This window comes from Ornithodoros turicata, chromosome 4 (genome assembly GCF_037126465.1).
Source record: "Ornithodoros turicata isolate Travis chromosome 4, ASM3712646v1, whole genome shotgun sequence".
NCBI lineage: Eukaryota > Metazoa > Arthropoda > Arachnida > Ixodida > Argasidae > Ornithodoros > Ornithodoros turicata.
Window position 1 is genome coordinate 23,165,109 of NC_088204.1, and position 16,933 is coordinate 23,182,041.

Genomic DNA, 16,933 nt, shown 5'->3' on the forward strand with positions numbered 1-16,933 from the left:
TTATACCTGCTGAAAGATATTTCAGTATCTGCATAGTTTATAGAAACTGACAAATACTAGATCGAAATACGCTAAATTCGGGGCAAGCACTCTAATTTGCGCACTTTTTCTTCCTAAAAAATCGCAAAATTTAGGGATGCGCAAAATGCGCGGAAACGTTCGTTACGATATTCAAAATTTCAAAAATTTAGTATGCAGGTCATATAGGCTGTCGGTAGGGCCGATACTGACGTTATCACTGCGTTACGCGAGCCCGAAAGAAGCACCCAAATAGCGCGCAACCGCCGACGGTCGGGAGGCAAAAAAAGGGGTCGTGAAATACGTCAAGACGCTGCTGCAAGACGCCATTAGTCCGCACTTGGCAACCACGTTATGTTCGCAAACTTTGTCATGTCGTGCTGTAAGGCTTGTCCATCGTTTCTTTCCGCGTTTTGTAATTCAAGTGACAGTATCCTCCATCGCGTCAGCGGTCCATCGCTCGCGCAAATCAAACAAAATCCCCGCAATATATCTTCGGTAGCACTGACGGTGTTGCGAAAGGTAATCGCATGCCAGTATCCGCGCACGAAAACGGGAGTGTGCAAATTACGCGATTTCTTTTTTTTTTTTTTTTTGCTTTTCTGTCATTTTAGAGCTAAACCACGGTCCCTTGATGGATTTCAAGGGACCGTGGCCAAACTAAAAAAAAAAAATATGCGATGGCGTAAAAACCGCGAGTGCGCATGTCGAAGTGTCCGTATACATTGAAGCAGTTGCGAGCGTGCGCAGCACGTGCTCTTATCTACCGCTATTTCGCGTGAGCGAAATAGTGGTACTACCTGTACTACCTGTCCACAATGCGCCAATCGCGTCCTTCGACCCTGTCCGATTTCCGCGGAATTCCGTGCAGAACGCCGCGAAATTTCGAGCAAATAAAGGATTCCGCGAAATTATGTGCCAGAAGAAGGATTTCGTGAAATTTCGCGGAATCGCGGCAAACCTGGTGTCTTAATCATACTTTATTGTTCACTTGCGCACTGCTTAACAGACGCACGACCATAGCTGGGCGGCCTCACTCATGAGGACGCCTCACCCTCATCTCAGGACTATGAGGTGAGGGTGAGTGAGGCCAGAACACGCTGATCCTCATGAGGACAGTCGTGAGGCACTGTCCCTCATGAGGCGCACCGTGAGGGCCCTCATGAGGTCAGTCGTCATCAGGCCATCAATACGTGAGGGTACAACGTATTCCATGAGGAGCCTCACAGATGAGGCCGTGAGGCCCTTTGTGAGGAACCGCACAGTTGAGGCCATTTGTGAGGAACCTCACGGATGAGGCCGTGAGGCCCTTCGTGAGGAACCTCACGGATGAGGTCATGAGGTCTTTCGTGAGTAATCTCACGGATGAGGTCAGAGGTCCATTCGTGAAGACCCTCACGGATGAAGGGGGAGCCACCGTATCCCCTGGCTTGGGGAAGGTGTGCGGAGGAACCGGTTTGCCACATCAGTATAGCCCTGAGTTGCGTGCCTTTGCACTCACCCTTCATTTCTATTCACCGCGTGCCTACAACTACGTGCGTAAAACATTTGACACATGCTTGCCCTATCCACGCGCTATAAAAAAGTGGTACCGATCGATGGAGAAGCAGGGTTTTCAAAGGAAGCACTGTCCGCATTGGAAATGAAGGCTGTGACTAACTCAAAGAAAGGAGTACAAACTGCGTGCAGCCTTATGGTTGACAAAATGACTATTAGAAGACACATTGAGTGGGATGGGAGGAGGACGTATGGGTATGCAGCTGCGGGCCAAATTGTGAAGATTCCAGCGTAGTTGCCAAAGAGGCTTTCGTGATGCTGCTCGTTGCACTGAGTGAACAGTAGAAGTTACCCATTGGCTACTTTCTGGTTGATGGGATTACCGGAGAACAACGAAGTAACCTTGTGCTCGAAGGGTTGTCGCTTTGTCACGACACTGGCGTAACAGTTGTTTCCCTAACCTGCAATGGTGCTACAGCCAACCTATCTATGCTTCAAAACCTTCGTTGCTTACTGCAGTACGACACCTTACGCACAAGCTTTCCACACCCCAACACGGCGATGCCTATAAGTGTTTCTCTTGATGCGTGCCATATGTTGAAGTTGGTGAGGAACGCACTCTGCCACTTCAAGTCGTTTGTCGACGAAGATGGGCATGAAATATCGTGGAAGCACATAGAAGCCCTTCACTCAATCCAGCAGAAAGAGGGACTTCATGCAGCAAATAGACTACGAACAGCACATGTACATTTTCAACAACGGGTCATGAGGGTCAGCCTTGCTGCAGAGCTTCTCAGCACATCAGTTGCAGATGCCATAAGTGAGTGTCGAGACATGGGTGTACCTGGATTTGAAAACACTAAAGGGACTGAGAGGTTCTTGAGGATAATTAACAACGTATTTGACGTCCTAAACTCTGTAAATGTTCGCCAGAAATGTTGGAAGAAGCCGCTGTGTCCTGGAAGTATTGAAGATGCCCGATTAATGTTCAAGATGGCTACATCCTACATACGTGCTCTTCGTAAAAGTGAATGTGGAAAATCTGGGCCACTTCTTGTTCAGACAAACCGAAAAACCGGATTCCTTGGCTTCCTTGTGTGCTGCAATAGTACCATTCAGCTCCATGACTTCCTTCTTTCCAAGTTTCTTGTCAAGCATCTTCCCACACACAGGGTCAGCCAAGACCACCTTGAACTCTTCTTTGGTTTGATAAGATCACATGGCGGCTACAACAACAACCCAACCGCAAGACAATTCGAAGCAGCCTACAAAAGGTTGACTGTTAATACCGAAGTAGAAGCATCTGAAAAGGGGAACTGCCTTCCACTTGAAAATGTCTCAATACTTCACGTCAGCAGTGTGACACAACCTCGTTCAGAAGATGTTATAAATCATCGATAGATCATCGAGAGGACGAAGCAACACAGCTGAAGGAACTCTCCAAGATGACCTTCCCGACCATTACTACTTCTCGGACCCAACGGAGCCAACCATTTTTGGGGACAGAATAATTGTTTTCATTGCGGGACATATAGCATGCCGCCTACAAGAATATTTGAATTGTGAAACATGCATCTCCCAGCTAACTGTGCCCATGTCTTCCATCCACCATTCTCTCATGCAGCGAAAGGACAAGTACGGTGAATTTCGGTACCATCTGACGATATCACAATCTGTAGGAAAGCGGAAAAGCTGTTACGAAGGGCTCTCCTTCAAGAGGGCATATCGTCAAACACCCTTCTGCAAAGGGTACTCTTGCAGGTTATGGAGTCCACTTTGGACAGCAGTGTCTTTAGCCCAATACGGAGTGAGCACATGCTTGAACAGACCTGCCTTGAAAATCACTTTTTTCACTTGATAAGGTCTGTTGCCCAGAGGTATTTAAGTATACATATGCGTCATGCAGCCAAGACACGTACAGAGGAGCTGCATAAGCGCAGGTGTCGCCAGCTTTTCACAAAGCTTACCCAATTCAAAGAGCAGTAGGCAATACTTGCAGAAGGTGTATCATTCGATACATTTGATAAGTCATGTCATTGTGGTTTGTAAATAGTACCACGTTTTTGTATAGTTATATAGCTAAAGCTGTCAACTGCAACAAAATATTTTTTTTATTCTGTATCACGTGGGCTACTTTTCTGTCCTCCTGAGCCTTGTAGATGTTGTGTATGCCAATCATGCTGTGTAAATAGTGAAGTTCGGTTTAGTCAGGTTTAGTTGTGTCACTGTGCAAATAATACACTCGCAGTTCTGTGCTATGTTCATTTTATTCTACCGTTTACACGCTGTCTATTTTTTTTAGAGGCCCTTGTTTGTTTATTTGCAGTTTAGACTGGTTTTGCGCATTTTTCTGTGTTCCAGCAGTCATCCTTGTCTGGATTTCGTTGCACCATTCAAAGGTGGAAACTGTGTCCTTAATTGATGTTATTGATCATGTTACTGAAGTCTTCAATGAGCAACTCTCGTAAACAACAGAAGCGATTGTGCGAAGAAGAAATCCGCATCCCCAGAAGAGGACTTCGTTTGTCTTGCTTGGCGGTGTGAACGTCTTATTTTATCCGAACTGTAAGGAAACATATGGCTGTCCTCCTGTACTTGATTTGCTTCCAGTATGATGTAAGCTAATTACGAAAGCCCGCTAGAGGCAAACGAAGTTATAAAATGACAGGCAGAGGCAGAAATCGCGTTGTTTACATCTGGCTTGATTGCCGACCATGGGCGCCGCCATGTTCTCAGGCCACGACAAGATGGCGTCGACCCGCACGCTATCTCTATGGCAGCGTTCACACGGGGCAACTTTTTGCAGCAACTATGAGCAACTTTGGAGTTGCTGTCAGCCGGCAACCTCCAGCAACTCGAGTTGCTCCGAGTTGCTGCGAATCGCTCCCGGACCGAAAACTTGAGAAGTTGCTCGTGCATCGGCCAATCAGAGAGGGAAGCATTGCCACGTGACTCCCGATGGCGTTGTGGATTTCGTTCGTGGGTTCATAGGTTCAAATCCTGGAGGTGCAGCTAAAGATAACTTTTTCTTTTTTTACGAACTTCACGGAAACATATCAGTTGCCACTTCTGGACGGCAATAATGATCTATTGGAGTAATAAAACTGACTGAAATTTGATAAACAGCAGCTAAAGAAAAGATTCCACCAGTTCGATTCGAACCCACATTGTCCGGTCGCCATAAGGTTGCTTGTGGGCGGAGCTACAGAGTTGCTGCGTGTGAACGCGGACTCGAAATTGCTCAAAAGACGTTGGTTTGAGTTGCTTCGAGTTGCTGGGAAAAGTTGCCCCGTGTGAACGCCGGCTATGGGTCGAATCAACGCGGTCGAATCAAGCAAGGCGTTGGTCGAATGTATTGTAGGGCACCCTGTGCATTGGATGCCACCCCTGTGGTCGCACGGATCACTCACGTCGTGTGGCATCTCGGAGTCTCCAGAGCACTGCTTCCCTCAGTTACAGTGCCCTAGAAGATTGAAGTGGAAAATGCGACGCTCCCTCTGTGAGGCTCTTGAGCCGGATGCCGCTGTGGGGCGCTGGCGTAGTTACCCCGAGCAGAAACTGGCGCCGGCGTATTGGGTTATCGCACTTCCTAGGATTGTTATTTGTGTGTGCGTGTCTCTCTGTGAATTATTCCTTGTTACTTCTTTCAAAAACTTTACTACACGACACAGTCTACCGGCATATGTCACATAAAACAGGAAGCACACGCAATGAGGGAGACAGGTTTATGCTTTCAGGTATGGAATGATCGCAGGCTATGACGATGTAAAGTTGGCTGATAAGTACAAGACACAAGATTATAACGACCACAGAGTATGAATATACAAAAAAACAATGAAACTGCAATTAAATGTAACATTGGATGCACATAATGTGAAGAACAAAATTAATTACTGGCAGGTAAAAATGACAAGTTATGTGCAGCGACTGAGCTTCAGATATTTTGCACAGTCGCGTTTCTGCACTTTGGCTCGATTCAGTGACTTAACAAAAAAGTGAAGCCTAGTGGTGACATAAAATGCCATAAAACTTCAGCACTCAGTTGCTTGCTATGTTCAGTGCAACCAATGGCATCCTGTCGAGTTCTATGAAGAAGTGCAATGACGTCCATAATGCTTTCATGGTGAAGTTCCTGCATACTGAAGCAGCTGGTAAACACGTTTTCCAAATTTTCCACGAACCTAAGCATAAAGCCTGATGGATACAACAGGCCCCCCTTATCTTTCAGCTGAGTCAGCTGAGCTGCCTGCAGGTTCTGTACATCATTCTTGTCACTATAAGCAACAACTTTCTACACATGTCACACTTTGATTTAGACAGGAATTTTCTGGCAACATAGCCAGCTATATAAAACATTAGTCTCAGTTCGCTTCTTCAGGATACATATGCGACATGGTCTGTTGACTTTTCAATTACAAGTTCGGCGCTGCTGAGGTCACCATCTCCAACGAACTTGTCTATCAGGGTCTGCTTGGCGCAATTGTATTCCTCTATGCCGTTTGTACTGAGCAGAGCATCTAACACACCAGGCTCCGCATTTCCATTTGCAACAGATTTTGCCATACTGTAAAAGCTAAGGCAAGAAACAGTTATCAAAAACTGTTGTGGTGTTGGATGTGGCAGCCTGAGAATTGCCTCACGATACCAAAAACGTTGTCAAGCGGATCTTGAATTCGTGATGTCACGATGAACTTTTACCATCACGGATAGCGTGCTGGCAATGGTGACCCTTAAGCCCACAGCTGTTTTAAGCTCGACAGAAAGCTACCCGGGTAGCCAGTCTTGCAACGGGGCGCGAAGCAATGCGTCTCTAACTTCTTTTTCTTCTTCTCCATCGAGGACTAGCACACTCAAATACCGGCAAAATTTACAGGAAGCTTCACTATTTTGATGCGTCAAACATCGCCTTCTTTCGGAGTCACCAAAGCATCACGCAAACCACGCAATCCTCGGGAATTCGACAGCAGCGCCAGGAGATCCAGCAGCGGCCGTCCGCTTGTCCTTCCTCAGCTATCGGGCTGAAACCGGTTCCGCTCTTTCCACTATATCGTATTTTCACGCGTATTAGCCGCGGCTTATGCGCGATTTTTTTTCTCATGGGCGCCCTGCGGCTTATCCACCGGTGCGGCTTATCTGATGACTATTTTTTCCTGGTATTTTCCCCATACGCCGATTTTAACGAAAGGGCCGACAGTGTCTCTGGAACAGCACTGCCCTGCCGATGTACGAACAGTGCGTAACAGGGACGGGTCCACATTCGAGTAGATTGATCTTCCTGGTGCATTCCCCCAAGCAGCTTTAAGGAAAGTAGTGACAGTGATTCACGTCTTCTGGATGATCACTGACCCATCAGCACACGAAAAACAACCGACAAGGGCACAATCCGATCTTGGTAGAACTCCAGAACTGACCTCCTCTGTTGTACACTGTGCCGATCCCGGAGTATGGACCACAGGGTGTATGGCCTTCTCTATGGTCTCCTTTGTCGCACAAATCAGTCGTCTCGTACTGCCCGCGGCTTATCTGCGGGTGCGGCTTATCTGCCAGAAAATTTTCAAAACGTCCCAAAAAACGCGTCCTGCGGCTTATCTGCGGTGCGGCTTATACGCGTGAAATTACGGTACTCTTCTAGGGCACTGTACCTCAGTGTCAGAACAGAATGGCGGTTGTTTTTGAGCTTCCGTGGGACGAATGGGCCACCGTAAGGTTCATGAAACCGTTGCCGGTTGCAGCAAAGAATCGGAAGCAGCTGGCATGTCTGATTGCGGAAATAAATTTCCAAATTTGGATACGCCGGTGGTGGTTGGCCTTCGGTGACCCCCAACTGCGGGGGTTTAGGTCTGTTTCAGGCAGTTGGTGCTGGACTACGGGCGCTGATCACCAGGGAGCACGCCGTGTTCAGTCCAGTCGAGTGCTCTGGCTGTGCTCTACTCGCATCATCTGCTATGATCAGGGTGAGTGGCACATTCTGTTCTAGCCAGTTTGCTATACTTGTACTGTCCTGCGCCGCGACTCTCCCGTATATCATGGATTGTTCGCATGGTATAGCCCGTACAAACAGCAATCTCCCTTAGGAGCATTGTTATCCTGCCTTTCAGAATAGTGCGCTGGTAGAGTTCCTGTTTGTTTAAATTAGCCTACTTCCATAGGTAGCTCTCCTGATTGATGACAACATACCTCGAAGAAGATATTCCTGTGGAAGAAATTGTGTGTCGGTGTATCTGGCATAAGCTGGGCTGAGATGTCCCGTGTGCGCAACCACTGCTCATGTCTACCTTCATAGATAGAATAGGAATGTACTTCGCGTCTATTCAGACGATCCATGGAATATTCTAGTGGAAGAAAAGAGCAAGAAAGTGTTCACAGGGCAGAAGTTCCACTGGACCTTACGTTGAGCATCCACACGGTGCCAGAATATCTTGAGTAGCGTATAGAGAAGACGACACCATTGGCCCTGTCTTCTGCTATGGAATATCTTGTGGCTGAGTCGTAGGATATTCCCAGTGGCTAAATGAGCTCGAAGGGGCATGACATCGTACTCACGGGACAACGAAAGCTATGACGTTTTGCACGTCTTCCGCTGGAATATTCTGGGTAATGCCGCTCTTATGAATACACGGATGAAGTCGCGTGTATAGTGCTCCGCGTTGGCATACTCATGTGCATCCTGCAGCTAAGGCACGGCATCTTTTGGGCTGTGTAGCAATCTATACACATCAAATGTCTTATGGCCCTTGGATTTCGATTATAAATAAGATCTACAATTCTTAAGATTTTTTATCTTTCCTGGAGGAAGTACACCTTGAAATTCTAGAAAGGGAAATTATGAAAAGAAAGAGCGTGACTCCTAGAGCAGCATTTGTGAAAAGTATATGTCTTCGGCATACGTTTCCAATAAGGATCGTGATAATCCTGGCCTTAAACGTGGTCACTCAACTTTTATGGGCACGCAGTTCTAGCTGTCCCAAAATTATTCAAGTGGGAGAGACAAAAAACGCGTCACATCATGGCTGCTTTACGAAGTCGTTTTATTTTAATGAACACACAAAACCGCACATACACGTGTCAGACGTACCAAGAGGTCGCCAGGTTTATTATATTTCTTTATCAGCATTCCCCGTTTCTCTCCTCTTCCCTGTCACCCTTGCGACAAGCGTGCAGACAAGGGGCTGTTAATAAAACGGAGAGAGATAAAGAAACTGACAGGGAAAAAAATGTAAATGAACTCTTGGGTGTTGTGGCACATGTCCGGACGTTACAGAATATACGAGGACTGCAGGTCGCGGTCGCCGGCTGTGCTTCAGCCCTCGTGTGTCCTCGTTTATTCCTTTCCTGAACGGCTGCCGGTTTGCTGCGTACAAACAAAGAAAATCACAATTAATTCTCTCGCATTTCACGGCACTTCTGTAAGGAATTTCACTTTCAAAACATGCGCACGGGGTAAACTAGAGCACTGCACGGGCCTAATTTTCAGGCCCGTGCCCGGCCCATGCCCGGCTGGTACCGCCCGCACCCGGCCCGGGCCCGACGTCTTCTATAGATTTCCAGCCCGGGCCCGACTCCGCAGGCCCGGGCCCAGCCCGTACCTGACTGTTTCCATGCTCATGCCCGGTTGCACCTTGCGGTTCAAGAGAGACTGACCTCCGCTCTACTGCGCATGCACCGGTGTTAGTTCCCCTTTCTCGAACTCTCACGCAAACGAAATATGTCAGAACGCCTAATCTAACTGACCCTCGTGTCGGACCCTCACGCGAACCGAATATGTAAGAACACCTAACCTAACTGACCCTCGTGACGGACTCTCACGCGAACGAAATATGTCAGAACGGCTGCTACTCTCTTGCTTGAGTGAAGCGAAGGACGCTCCTTCTGTTGCCCAAATCGCCCAACTCCTTTCGTCTTATCGGCAAACATCTCAGCGCGCCCGCCACACTTATCGTCCCCAAATGTGTGTGAGTGCACGTGTGAGATCCAGACCCATTACACGAAATCAGCATGTTCACATATAAAAAAACTGGTAGTTCTCAGATGAGAATACCATGATATCTCCAAACCCAATGAAACAAAAAGTGACATGAATAATGGCAGCTGTCCAGTCTCCTGAAATATGTTCGCGTACATGCCCGGCCATGGCCGGCGTTGTCAAGCCCGTACCCGGCCGGGGTCTGAAACTCGAGCCCGGCCCGGCCCGGCCCGCGGGCTTTCGGGTAAGCACGGGCCCGTGCAGTGCTCTAGGGTAAACACGCGGCTGCCGTTGCATAAGCACTTGGCAAAATTATTCCCGCGCTGTAGCTGTAGTAGCTCCGGTCGAGAGAGTCGACTCTTGGTAGACGAAAACGCCGCACAGCGGCTCTCCTGATGTCATCCCTATGACGATCAGTCCCGTTCTAAAATTTGAGTATTGAGCGAGGTGCTCGAGAGTGGACTCCCACCGACTCTCCTCTCGATGTGGGTCGCTGGAGCGGATGACATACGTGGCTCTCATGCGTCACGACTGCGACTCGCGAGTCGAACGAGTTGAATAAACGAACGCGACCGTACGACACTTTGCCTCTGGTCAAATGATAGGGTACAGTTTCAAGACACCACAAGAGAGCAGCAAGGGGGGTATTCCTTGGCCGGCATGGATCCACAGAAGGATCCATGGGTGCCTCAACGCCGTAATGTTACCCTGTTGTATGGGAGAGGGACCGATAATGTCGTACCCCGTGGGGCGAGACGGAAACTAAAGAGCTGCAGTGACTGCTACGACCTACTTACAGAACGTATTGGGTATCATGATCACGGCAGCCCGTTATCTTCGTAAATTTCTTCTGTCACGGACAAGCCGTGCAACGTACAGGCACTTCCTGGTACCGTGACTACAGCACTCAACAGCGAACTCACTAGTAAGCGCCTTGTGAACAATATAATAATTGGGAGTGGGGGGGGGGGGGATATGTTTAATAGAGTGAAAAAACAAAGAAAACGGAAATGTCAGCCAGGCTATTGCCAGCTTGCTATTCCGAGAGAGAAAAGGAAAGAAAAATAAAAAATAAGCTAATAGAAAGATGAAGAAAGGAACTGAGAATAAACAAAAGAAATAAAAGAAAGGAAAAGATGACAGAAAAACAGGCACGCAGTGCAGTGCAGCACAGGCACAAAGGAAAGTTCGAAGAACGTCCAGTCAGAGGGCAGACGCAAGGCCAGAGTCATTTAAGAAGCGGAGCAGGGCTGTGGTGATGGGGTGGCCATGGACAGTGTGTTGTAGCCCAGCTGTATTAGACGGCGATGGAGAGCTTGCCGTTGGGGAATGTGCTGCTGGCAGTGCAGAAGACAATGAGCAATGTCGCCCACCTCGCCACAGCTGGAACACAAGGGGGAGCTGGATTGGCCCATTTTGTACAGGAGCAATGGGGTGCGGGCAACGTTGAGACGGAGGCAGTGCAGCAATGATTCGTCCTGACGACTGCAGCGACACGCAATGAAAAAGGTAACCGAGGGGTCGATGGACTGCACGTGACTGTTGTAGGCGACGGCTTGAGATCTAAATGCTTGGGCACGGGTTGCACACCGGCGGCGAATAGCTGAATGGCAAGCCGAAAGCGTAAGTGGTGGACGTGCAGTGGCAGGAGTAACAGCTGCGGCGGCTCGTCTAGCAGCCGCGTCTGCGCGTGTGTTACCGGTCAGGCCCACATGACCGGGCACCCACTGAAGGGACAAAGCATGACCATTGGCACGGAGTCCGTCATACCTCTGAATGATCAAGCTGGGTATACCCTGTATGAGGTTGGAGCGGGCCGACATCAAGCGGAGGAGAGACGCCTTGCTGTCGGTGAGGATGACCCATTTCCCAGGTGGCAAGTCAGTAATATATTCTAGGGCAGTAAGAATGGCGAACAGTTCAGCCTCCGTGGACGACATGGGGTAGGGCAGTTTGTAGACCTGTTCATGGTCTGTATCGGCAACGTAAAAGGCCACGCCCGCTGCGTCAGACATTACGGATGCATCGGTAGTGGGCCTTGTAAGGAACTTGTAACAGGAGCGATTTGTAACAACGTTCGTGCTATGTAGTTTAACTTTACATGCCATGTAAACTTTATTGTCAGGAACAGGAGACATAGAGGATTTCACGTGTTATTAACTACTGTAAAAATCTGCTTGTCCGAAAAAGATGCGGTCAACGGTATTTATCTTCTGGGAACTTTTGCTACGGCTTGCGTCTGTTTTCAGTTTTTCAGTCAGTTTTTAGTCTGAATATGACAGGCCAAGACAGTTGTCATTGTTATGGTCCAGTCGTTGTCCCCTTTTTGTTTGGAGGTAGTGCGCTGAAATCATTATGCATCCTGTTCCCCATGTTGTGCAGTCCAATCAGAGATTTTTCCTCGGGAAGACGTGCGGATGGTCCTATTGCTATCTATTTAGCTGGTTTATTTAATCTCTGTCGCGTTTTTGGTGCTGTCAATTCTCACTATACTGTTTTTAGCGAAGGTCGATTGAATGGTACACCTTTAAATGGGTCGTCTTGTACTACTTCGGAAATGTTAAAAGAAAGCCCTCAGCACGAGAGCCGCTGGTACAGAGACCTATACAGAGACCTACTGGGCGCTGTCCTCATCATTGACACGGTGTTTAAATGTGTGCAGGTGAGGTGTTGAAAGGGCTTTTGGGTATTGCAGGTCAACAACATGCTTGGATTGGAGAAAAAGCAGGACTTTACATAATGCTTCCCAGGCCTGAGATACAGAAGATTTTCAGATTGAAGGATTTTCATGGGTTTCAAGGGGGGGGGGGGGGGGGGGGTCAAGGTAGCTTGCCGTTGTTGGCCGCACTCAAGTGGGCATCGTCACGACTATAGCCAAAAAAAGGAAAGTGGGAGAGGGGAGTCGAGGAGTTCAAAGTGATGCATATAGGCAGGATGACCGATACTGATGGGACGGAGGCACACTGTAGGTGAGTGGTGCACTAGAGTGGTCTTTCCGCTAGGCCCGTTTCTTGAAGAAAGCGCACGAGGCCACGAGTTTTTGAAAGTCGTTCGGCACAAGAACCTTCGGGGAAGAGGACGTCCGTCAGTATGCCAGGCCTAGCGTGGGGAAGATGAGTTTCCCGCATAGTATGCACGGCATTCTGTCAGGATATGCGCGATAGTCTCCGGATGATTACAGTGTCCGCAACTGGAGTCCTCCCTGGAGCCGATCTTGAACAGTTGCGAGTTCGTGAACGCAGATCCCGTGCGTAATCGGTGGAGCATTGTCTGCATATACCACGGGGAAGATCTTTCGTTTCAAGGCGATGTACAGGTAGGCACTACAACGGCCAACGGGCTTGTTCAATCGTTCAGAGGCGAGGGCGATTGCGCTGTTAGCGACACACAGCAGTAGCGTCGATATTCCATCATCGCTTCATTGATTACAGCCGCTGTGTGTTTCGCGTCTTCCCCTGCAGTCCTCCAGTCCTCTGAACTCGAGTGAGCAAGCCTGCTTCCACCCGCCGCTATAGGGTGGTGCGCTGAGGACAAAGTCCACAGCTCGCGTGTTCCGTAAACATTTGTCAGGGTGTGTACCATGGGTACTGGGTGCGGGGAGGCCGGGGGCGAAATACAGTTGCATCTTCAGTTACACAAAGAGTAGCTGAACCTGGTATCAAACGCAGCGATGTTGTGTAATCACCATCAGCGGTTTGTGCACGCTCCAGATAACATGGACGCCGTGAAAAATATATAAATAAGGCAAGGCAAGTGCAAGAGGCGACTCCGGAGACGGTGTCGTTGATACGTGCTTATAATAGAGACCTTGAAAGTGCTACTGATGGGGCTCACAAGCCCCATAACCCACCCTCTCATCCCCGGCAGACTGACGGTCTGTACAGGGGGAGCGGCGGTTACGTGAGGATTTTGAGCGGATTTTGCCTGTCTGGATCGGCGGCACGTTGCTTGGGGAAGGGACGAAAGGGGGTGGGGGAGGGGGTAGACGAAGAAGAAGGCTCACATGTCTGTACAGTTGGCGATTTTCACGTTCACATTTAGGAAAGTTTCATGTTTCTGTATGAAAGATGGAAGTCACTGAAAAGGTTAGCCAGCTGTAGGATTCGAACCCACATCTCCTGGATTACCGGTCCAGGGCTCTACCAAATGAGGTAAGTTGGCACACCTCCCGAGCGACTTCTCCAGCTTGGTAACTGGCTAACCTTTTCAGTGACTTCCATCTTTCCTTCTTAATTTCTTAGGCACTTGAGGCTTTGTACGTACTTGTCCTTTCTATGTGTTCCAGCCTCAGAACATCAATTGTTCAACATTCGCCGCTTGCGTCGATCCGGTCGTCTATGAATGTGTGTATGAGTGAGAAAAATGTAAGAGTGAAAGGGGGGATGAGTGAGAGAGAGTGGCCGATTTGGCTCTTCAGATGACGCGCCCTTGGAAGTCGCTCAGGAGATGTGTTAGCTTAGCTCAATTGGTAGAGCAACTCCCATCTTTCATCCTTAATCCATCTTTCGTCTTAGGCACTTGAGGCTTTGTATGTATTTGTCCTTTGTATGTGTTCCAGTCTCAGAACATCAATTGTCTCATATTCATGTTTCTATGTTCGTGTATGCTTAGAATGTTGTTCCTAGAAAGAAGCAAGATTCATTGATAGCACCACTGCGAAAGGAGACAAAGTAGGCTACATGTCAGAGGGGGGAAAACACTTGGTCCTGCGTGTTTTCGCCTTTGTCTAACCCATATTTTGTTGCCTTCATACACTCTCAGAAATGAATCGCTTAAAATACCACTTACAGCATTTTTGACGCTTATTTAGACGTAAAACGCTAAAAACGCGACAAATTTTAGCCGTCAGGCTTACCCTTGCGTTTATTAAGAATAAAATCAGGCGGAATAAGCGTTATTTTAGCTCTCATTTCCAGATGGACGCGTCCTTACGCTTAAATTATTACACCTAAAATTTTCTGTTGACGGTTAAACGCTCACAAAAGCCTAAAGACGTATTTACTGCATAATCTCCTTGCCGTCCCCCTTCGCCTTTCCTCTCTCTTTGACCCCTAAACAAATCGCGCTTAAACGTTACAGCGGGAGTTTCAAATTTGAACTCGAACGCCTCCATGATGGCGTCGACGCCGAACAGTGATCGTGCGAGCTGCTTGGCTGGTGTTTCATAGGCATTCATAGGACACCAGGGCGAGTTGTACGCGTAGAAGTTTGTGAAACTTTCAAGGAACTCATTGGGAATGGATATTCTGCAGTCAGCCACAAAGATACAGATAAACACAGCAGCAGGGCGTTCGTTTGGAAGTCTTCGTTTTGGCGTTTTCGTTTTAGATTTGTTTTGCCTGTCGCTTGGACGAAATCGACTCACGGTGCTTTCAATGTCCCATGCAGAAGGCGGAAGTGTCAGAATCTTCGCTGTTTCTGGCTAGTGTGGAATTATTTGCAGTGCGCTTTATAGGTTTGAATGCAACGAGCGGGTGAATGTCAAATATTTAAGTGCATATTTGTGATTGTTGCTATATTGTGCAGTGTTGCTATATTTTTATCGTTTCACACAATTTCTGTATTACTTTTACTAGTTTTCTCTGCCCGCTGAAATTCAGCTTGCCAAACGTAAAAAAACACCTGGGAAAATTGGTTGCCATTTCACACGGCGAAAAGGGACTGTTATCTCCGCTACATTTGTTTTGATTTCCTTCCGAATATGATCTGATACAACATAAAATAAATGATATTCCGCCTAAAGCGAAAGCCCTAACGCTTATTCCGCATGATTTTCTTCTTAATAAACGCAAGGGTAAGCCTGACGGCTAAAATTTGTCGCGTTTTTAACGTTTTACATCTAAATAGGCGTCAAAAATGCTGTAAGTGGTATTTTAAGCGATTCATTTCTGAGAGTGTAGTAGCGCCTTGAACACAAGAGACACACTTGTTCTACGACTTTTCCTCACCATGATGAAGTTGGTCAGTTGGAATCCTTTTGACAGGACGAGCGGGTGCTTGTAGTTAGTCGCCGCCCCCATAATCTTGGGGTTGGCTACGCACGTAGGCTCCTCGCCCTCCAGTCCTATGAGGATGGTAGTGATGAACATCTCCATCACTAGTCTCAGGCCCGGTGCGCTCTTCGTGGCTCTGTAGATCTCGGTGCTCTTGTACGTGACCGTGAATCTAGGATGTTAGGAAACCAGGAAAGCATTGAATCACATCGCAATTGAATTTACAGAAACGTCGTTGAAAAGTAAAAATAGAAATGTAGGGAGGCGCGACCCGATCTTACTACTCCGAAGTCGACAGGGGATTTCATTTGGCGCTCAGAAATCGTTTCGAAGCGCATGCACGTGCGCTTCGGGTGTTCCAGAGGAGACGGCTAACGTCGCGCCCTAAACCCCATGCATTTGTCTCGCTGTGATGCGGACCTAAGTCGCCTAGATGCCATTCTCTGAATCAGCTTCCAGGACGCAAGCTGAGAAAAGACCTCTTGCGAACGCTACGGACAGATCAATTAGTCCTGCGCCACATGTAAACGTAGGTTTCTCAAAATAAGAGTCGACCAATCAGCTGTGACCGTAGCTATGAGGAGCCGCATGGGTAGCATCGAGTAGCCAGATGAAAAGCCTGCCGTCTGTGGCGATTGACTGAAGGGGCATCCTGACTTGTCTCAGTATAGTCTCAGTATTGTAGGCTCCCGTAGATATGCTCAGAAGAGGAGGAGGATACAAAAGAAAATCATTCTGATTGTCGGAGGCACGAGAGTGAAGTCGTCTTACGTAGGCGCAGTGGACATTCCGAACAATGTGGATTGAATTTGTGGTGGGTTCGGCTACAACACATAGATGGAACCAGGCAAAACCTGTATTTAGGTCTGGTGTTAGCGTCACGCGCTGTGGGAGGGGCCTTGGCTTGGATAGATAAAAAACCGTGAGCGCATGTAAGCGTGGACAGAGCCTGGAGCGGCTGGCCTCGGATACGGTGCTTGGAACGACTGGTTTCGTGAAGCTTGGAGAACATTCTCTGTGTAAGGTTTTTACTATGTGAGTAATTAAATATCAAGTTTCTTTCCGTATCTTGACGTTGTCTCTGTGCTTCGCCTTCCACGGGGGTTGAATGGAAAGGCTTTGCCCCCAAAAATGGGAATAGGATCCCACAAATTCCGCATAAAAGGCACCCCTGATAACCCACGGGTCACCAGCTGCTCCGCTGAAGGTGAGCAAATGATTTATCCGTGTCCAAGAGCCAGGGTGGCTTCCTTCAATAGCTACAGGCCAAGGCCGAGGAAGCCCCCCCCCCCCCCCCAACGTAGCAAACCTTCACGAAAAAGAAGTCCTTACGATAAACATTAAGATAGAGGACTTCCGTCGACTTATCCCGCGGGGATCTGACGGAGACCCATCTTCCGTGACCCAGAGCTAAGAACGCTTTCGCCACGTCAATACAGAAGCCAGTCTTGGTATTATTCGT

General features: G+C 48.2%; 2 protein-coding genes across 3 annotated transcripts in view; both read right to left on the reverse strand.

The window, feature by feature from the left end:
* LOC135391325 (uncharacterized) overlaps positions 1-16,933 on the reverse strand; it is a 686,593-nt gene that overhangs the window by 382,952 nt on the left and 286,708 nt on the right. The gene's annotated exons all lie outside the window — the stretch shown is intronic.
* LOC135391326 (uncharacterized) overlaps positions 8,527-16,933 on the reverse strand; it is a 156,660-nt gene continuing 148,253 nt past the window's right edge. Inside the window, exons 6-7 of the mRNA XM_064621565.1 lie at positions 15,427-15,643; positions 8,527-8,866 (exon numbers count right to left, since the gene is read on the reverse strand). Of these exons, the coding sequence (XP_064477635.1) occupies positions 8,837-8,866; positions 15,427-15,643 (247 nt within the window). The 3' untranslated portion in view covers positions 8,527-8,836. The remainder of the gene's footprint in view (positions 8,867-15,426; positions 15,644-16,933) is intronic.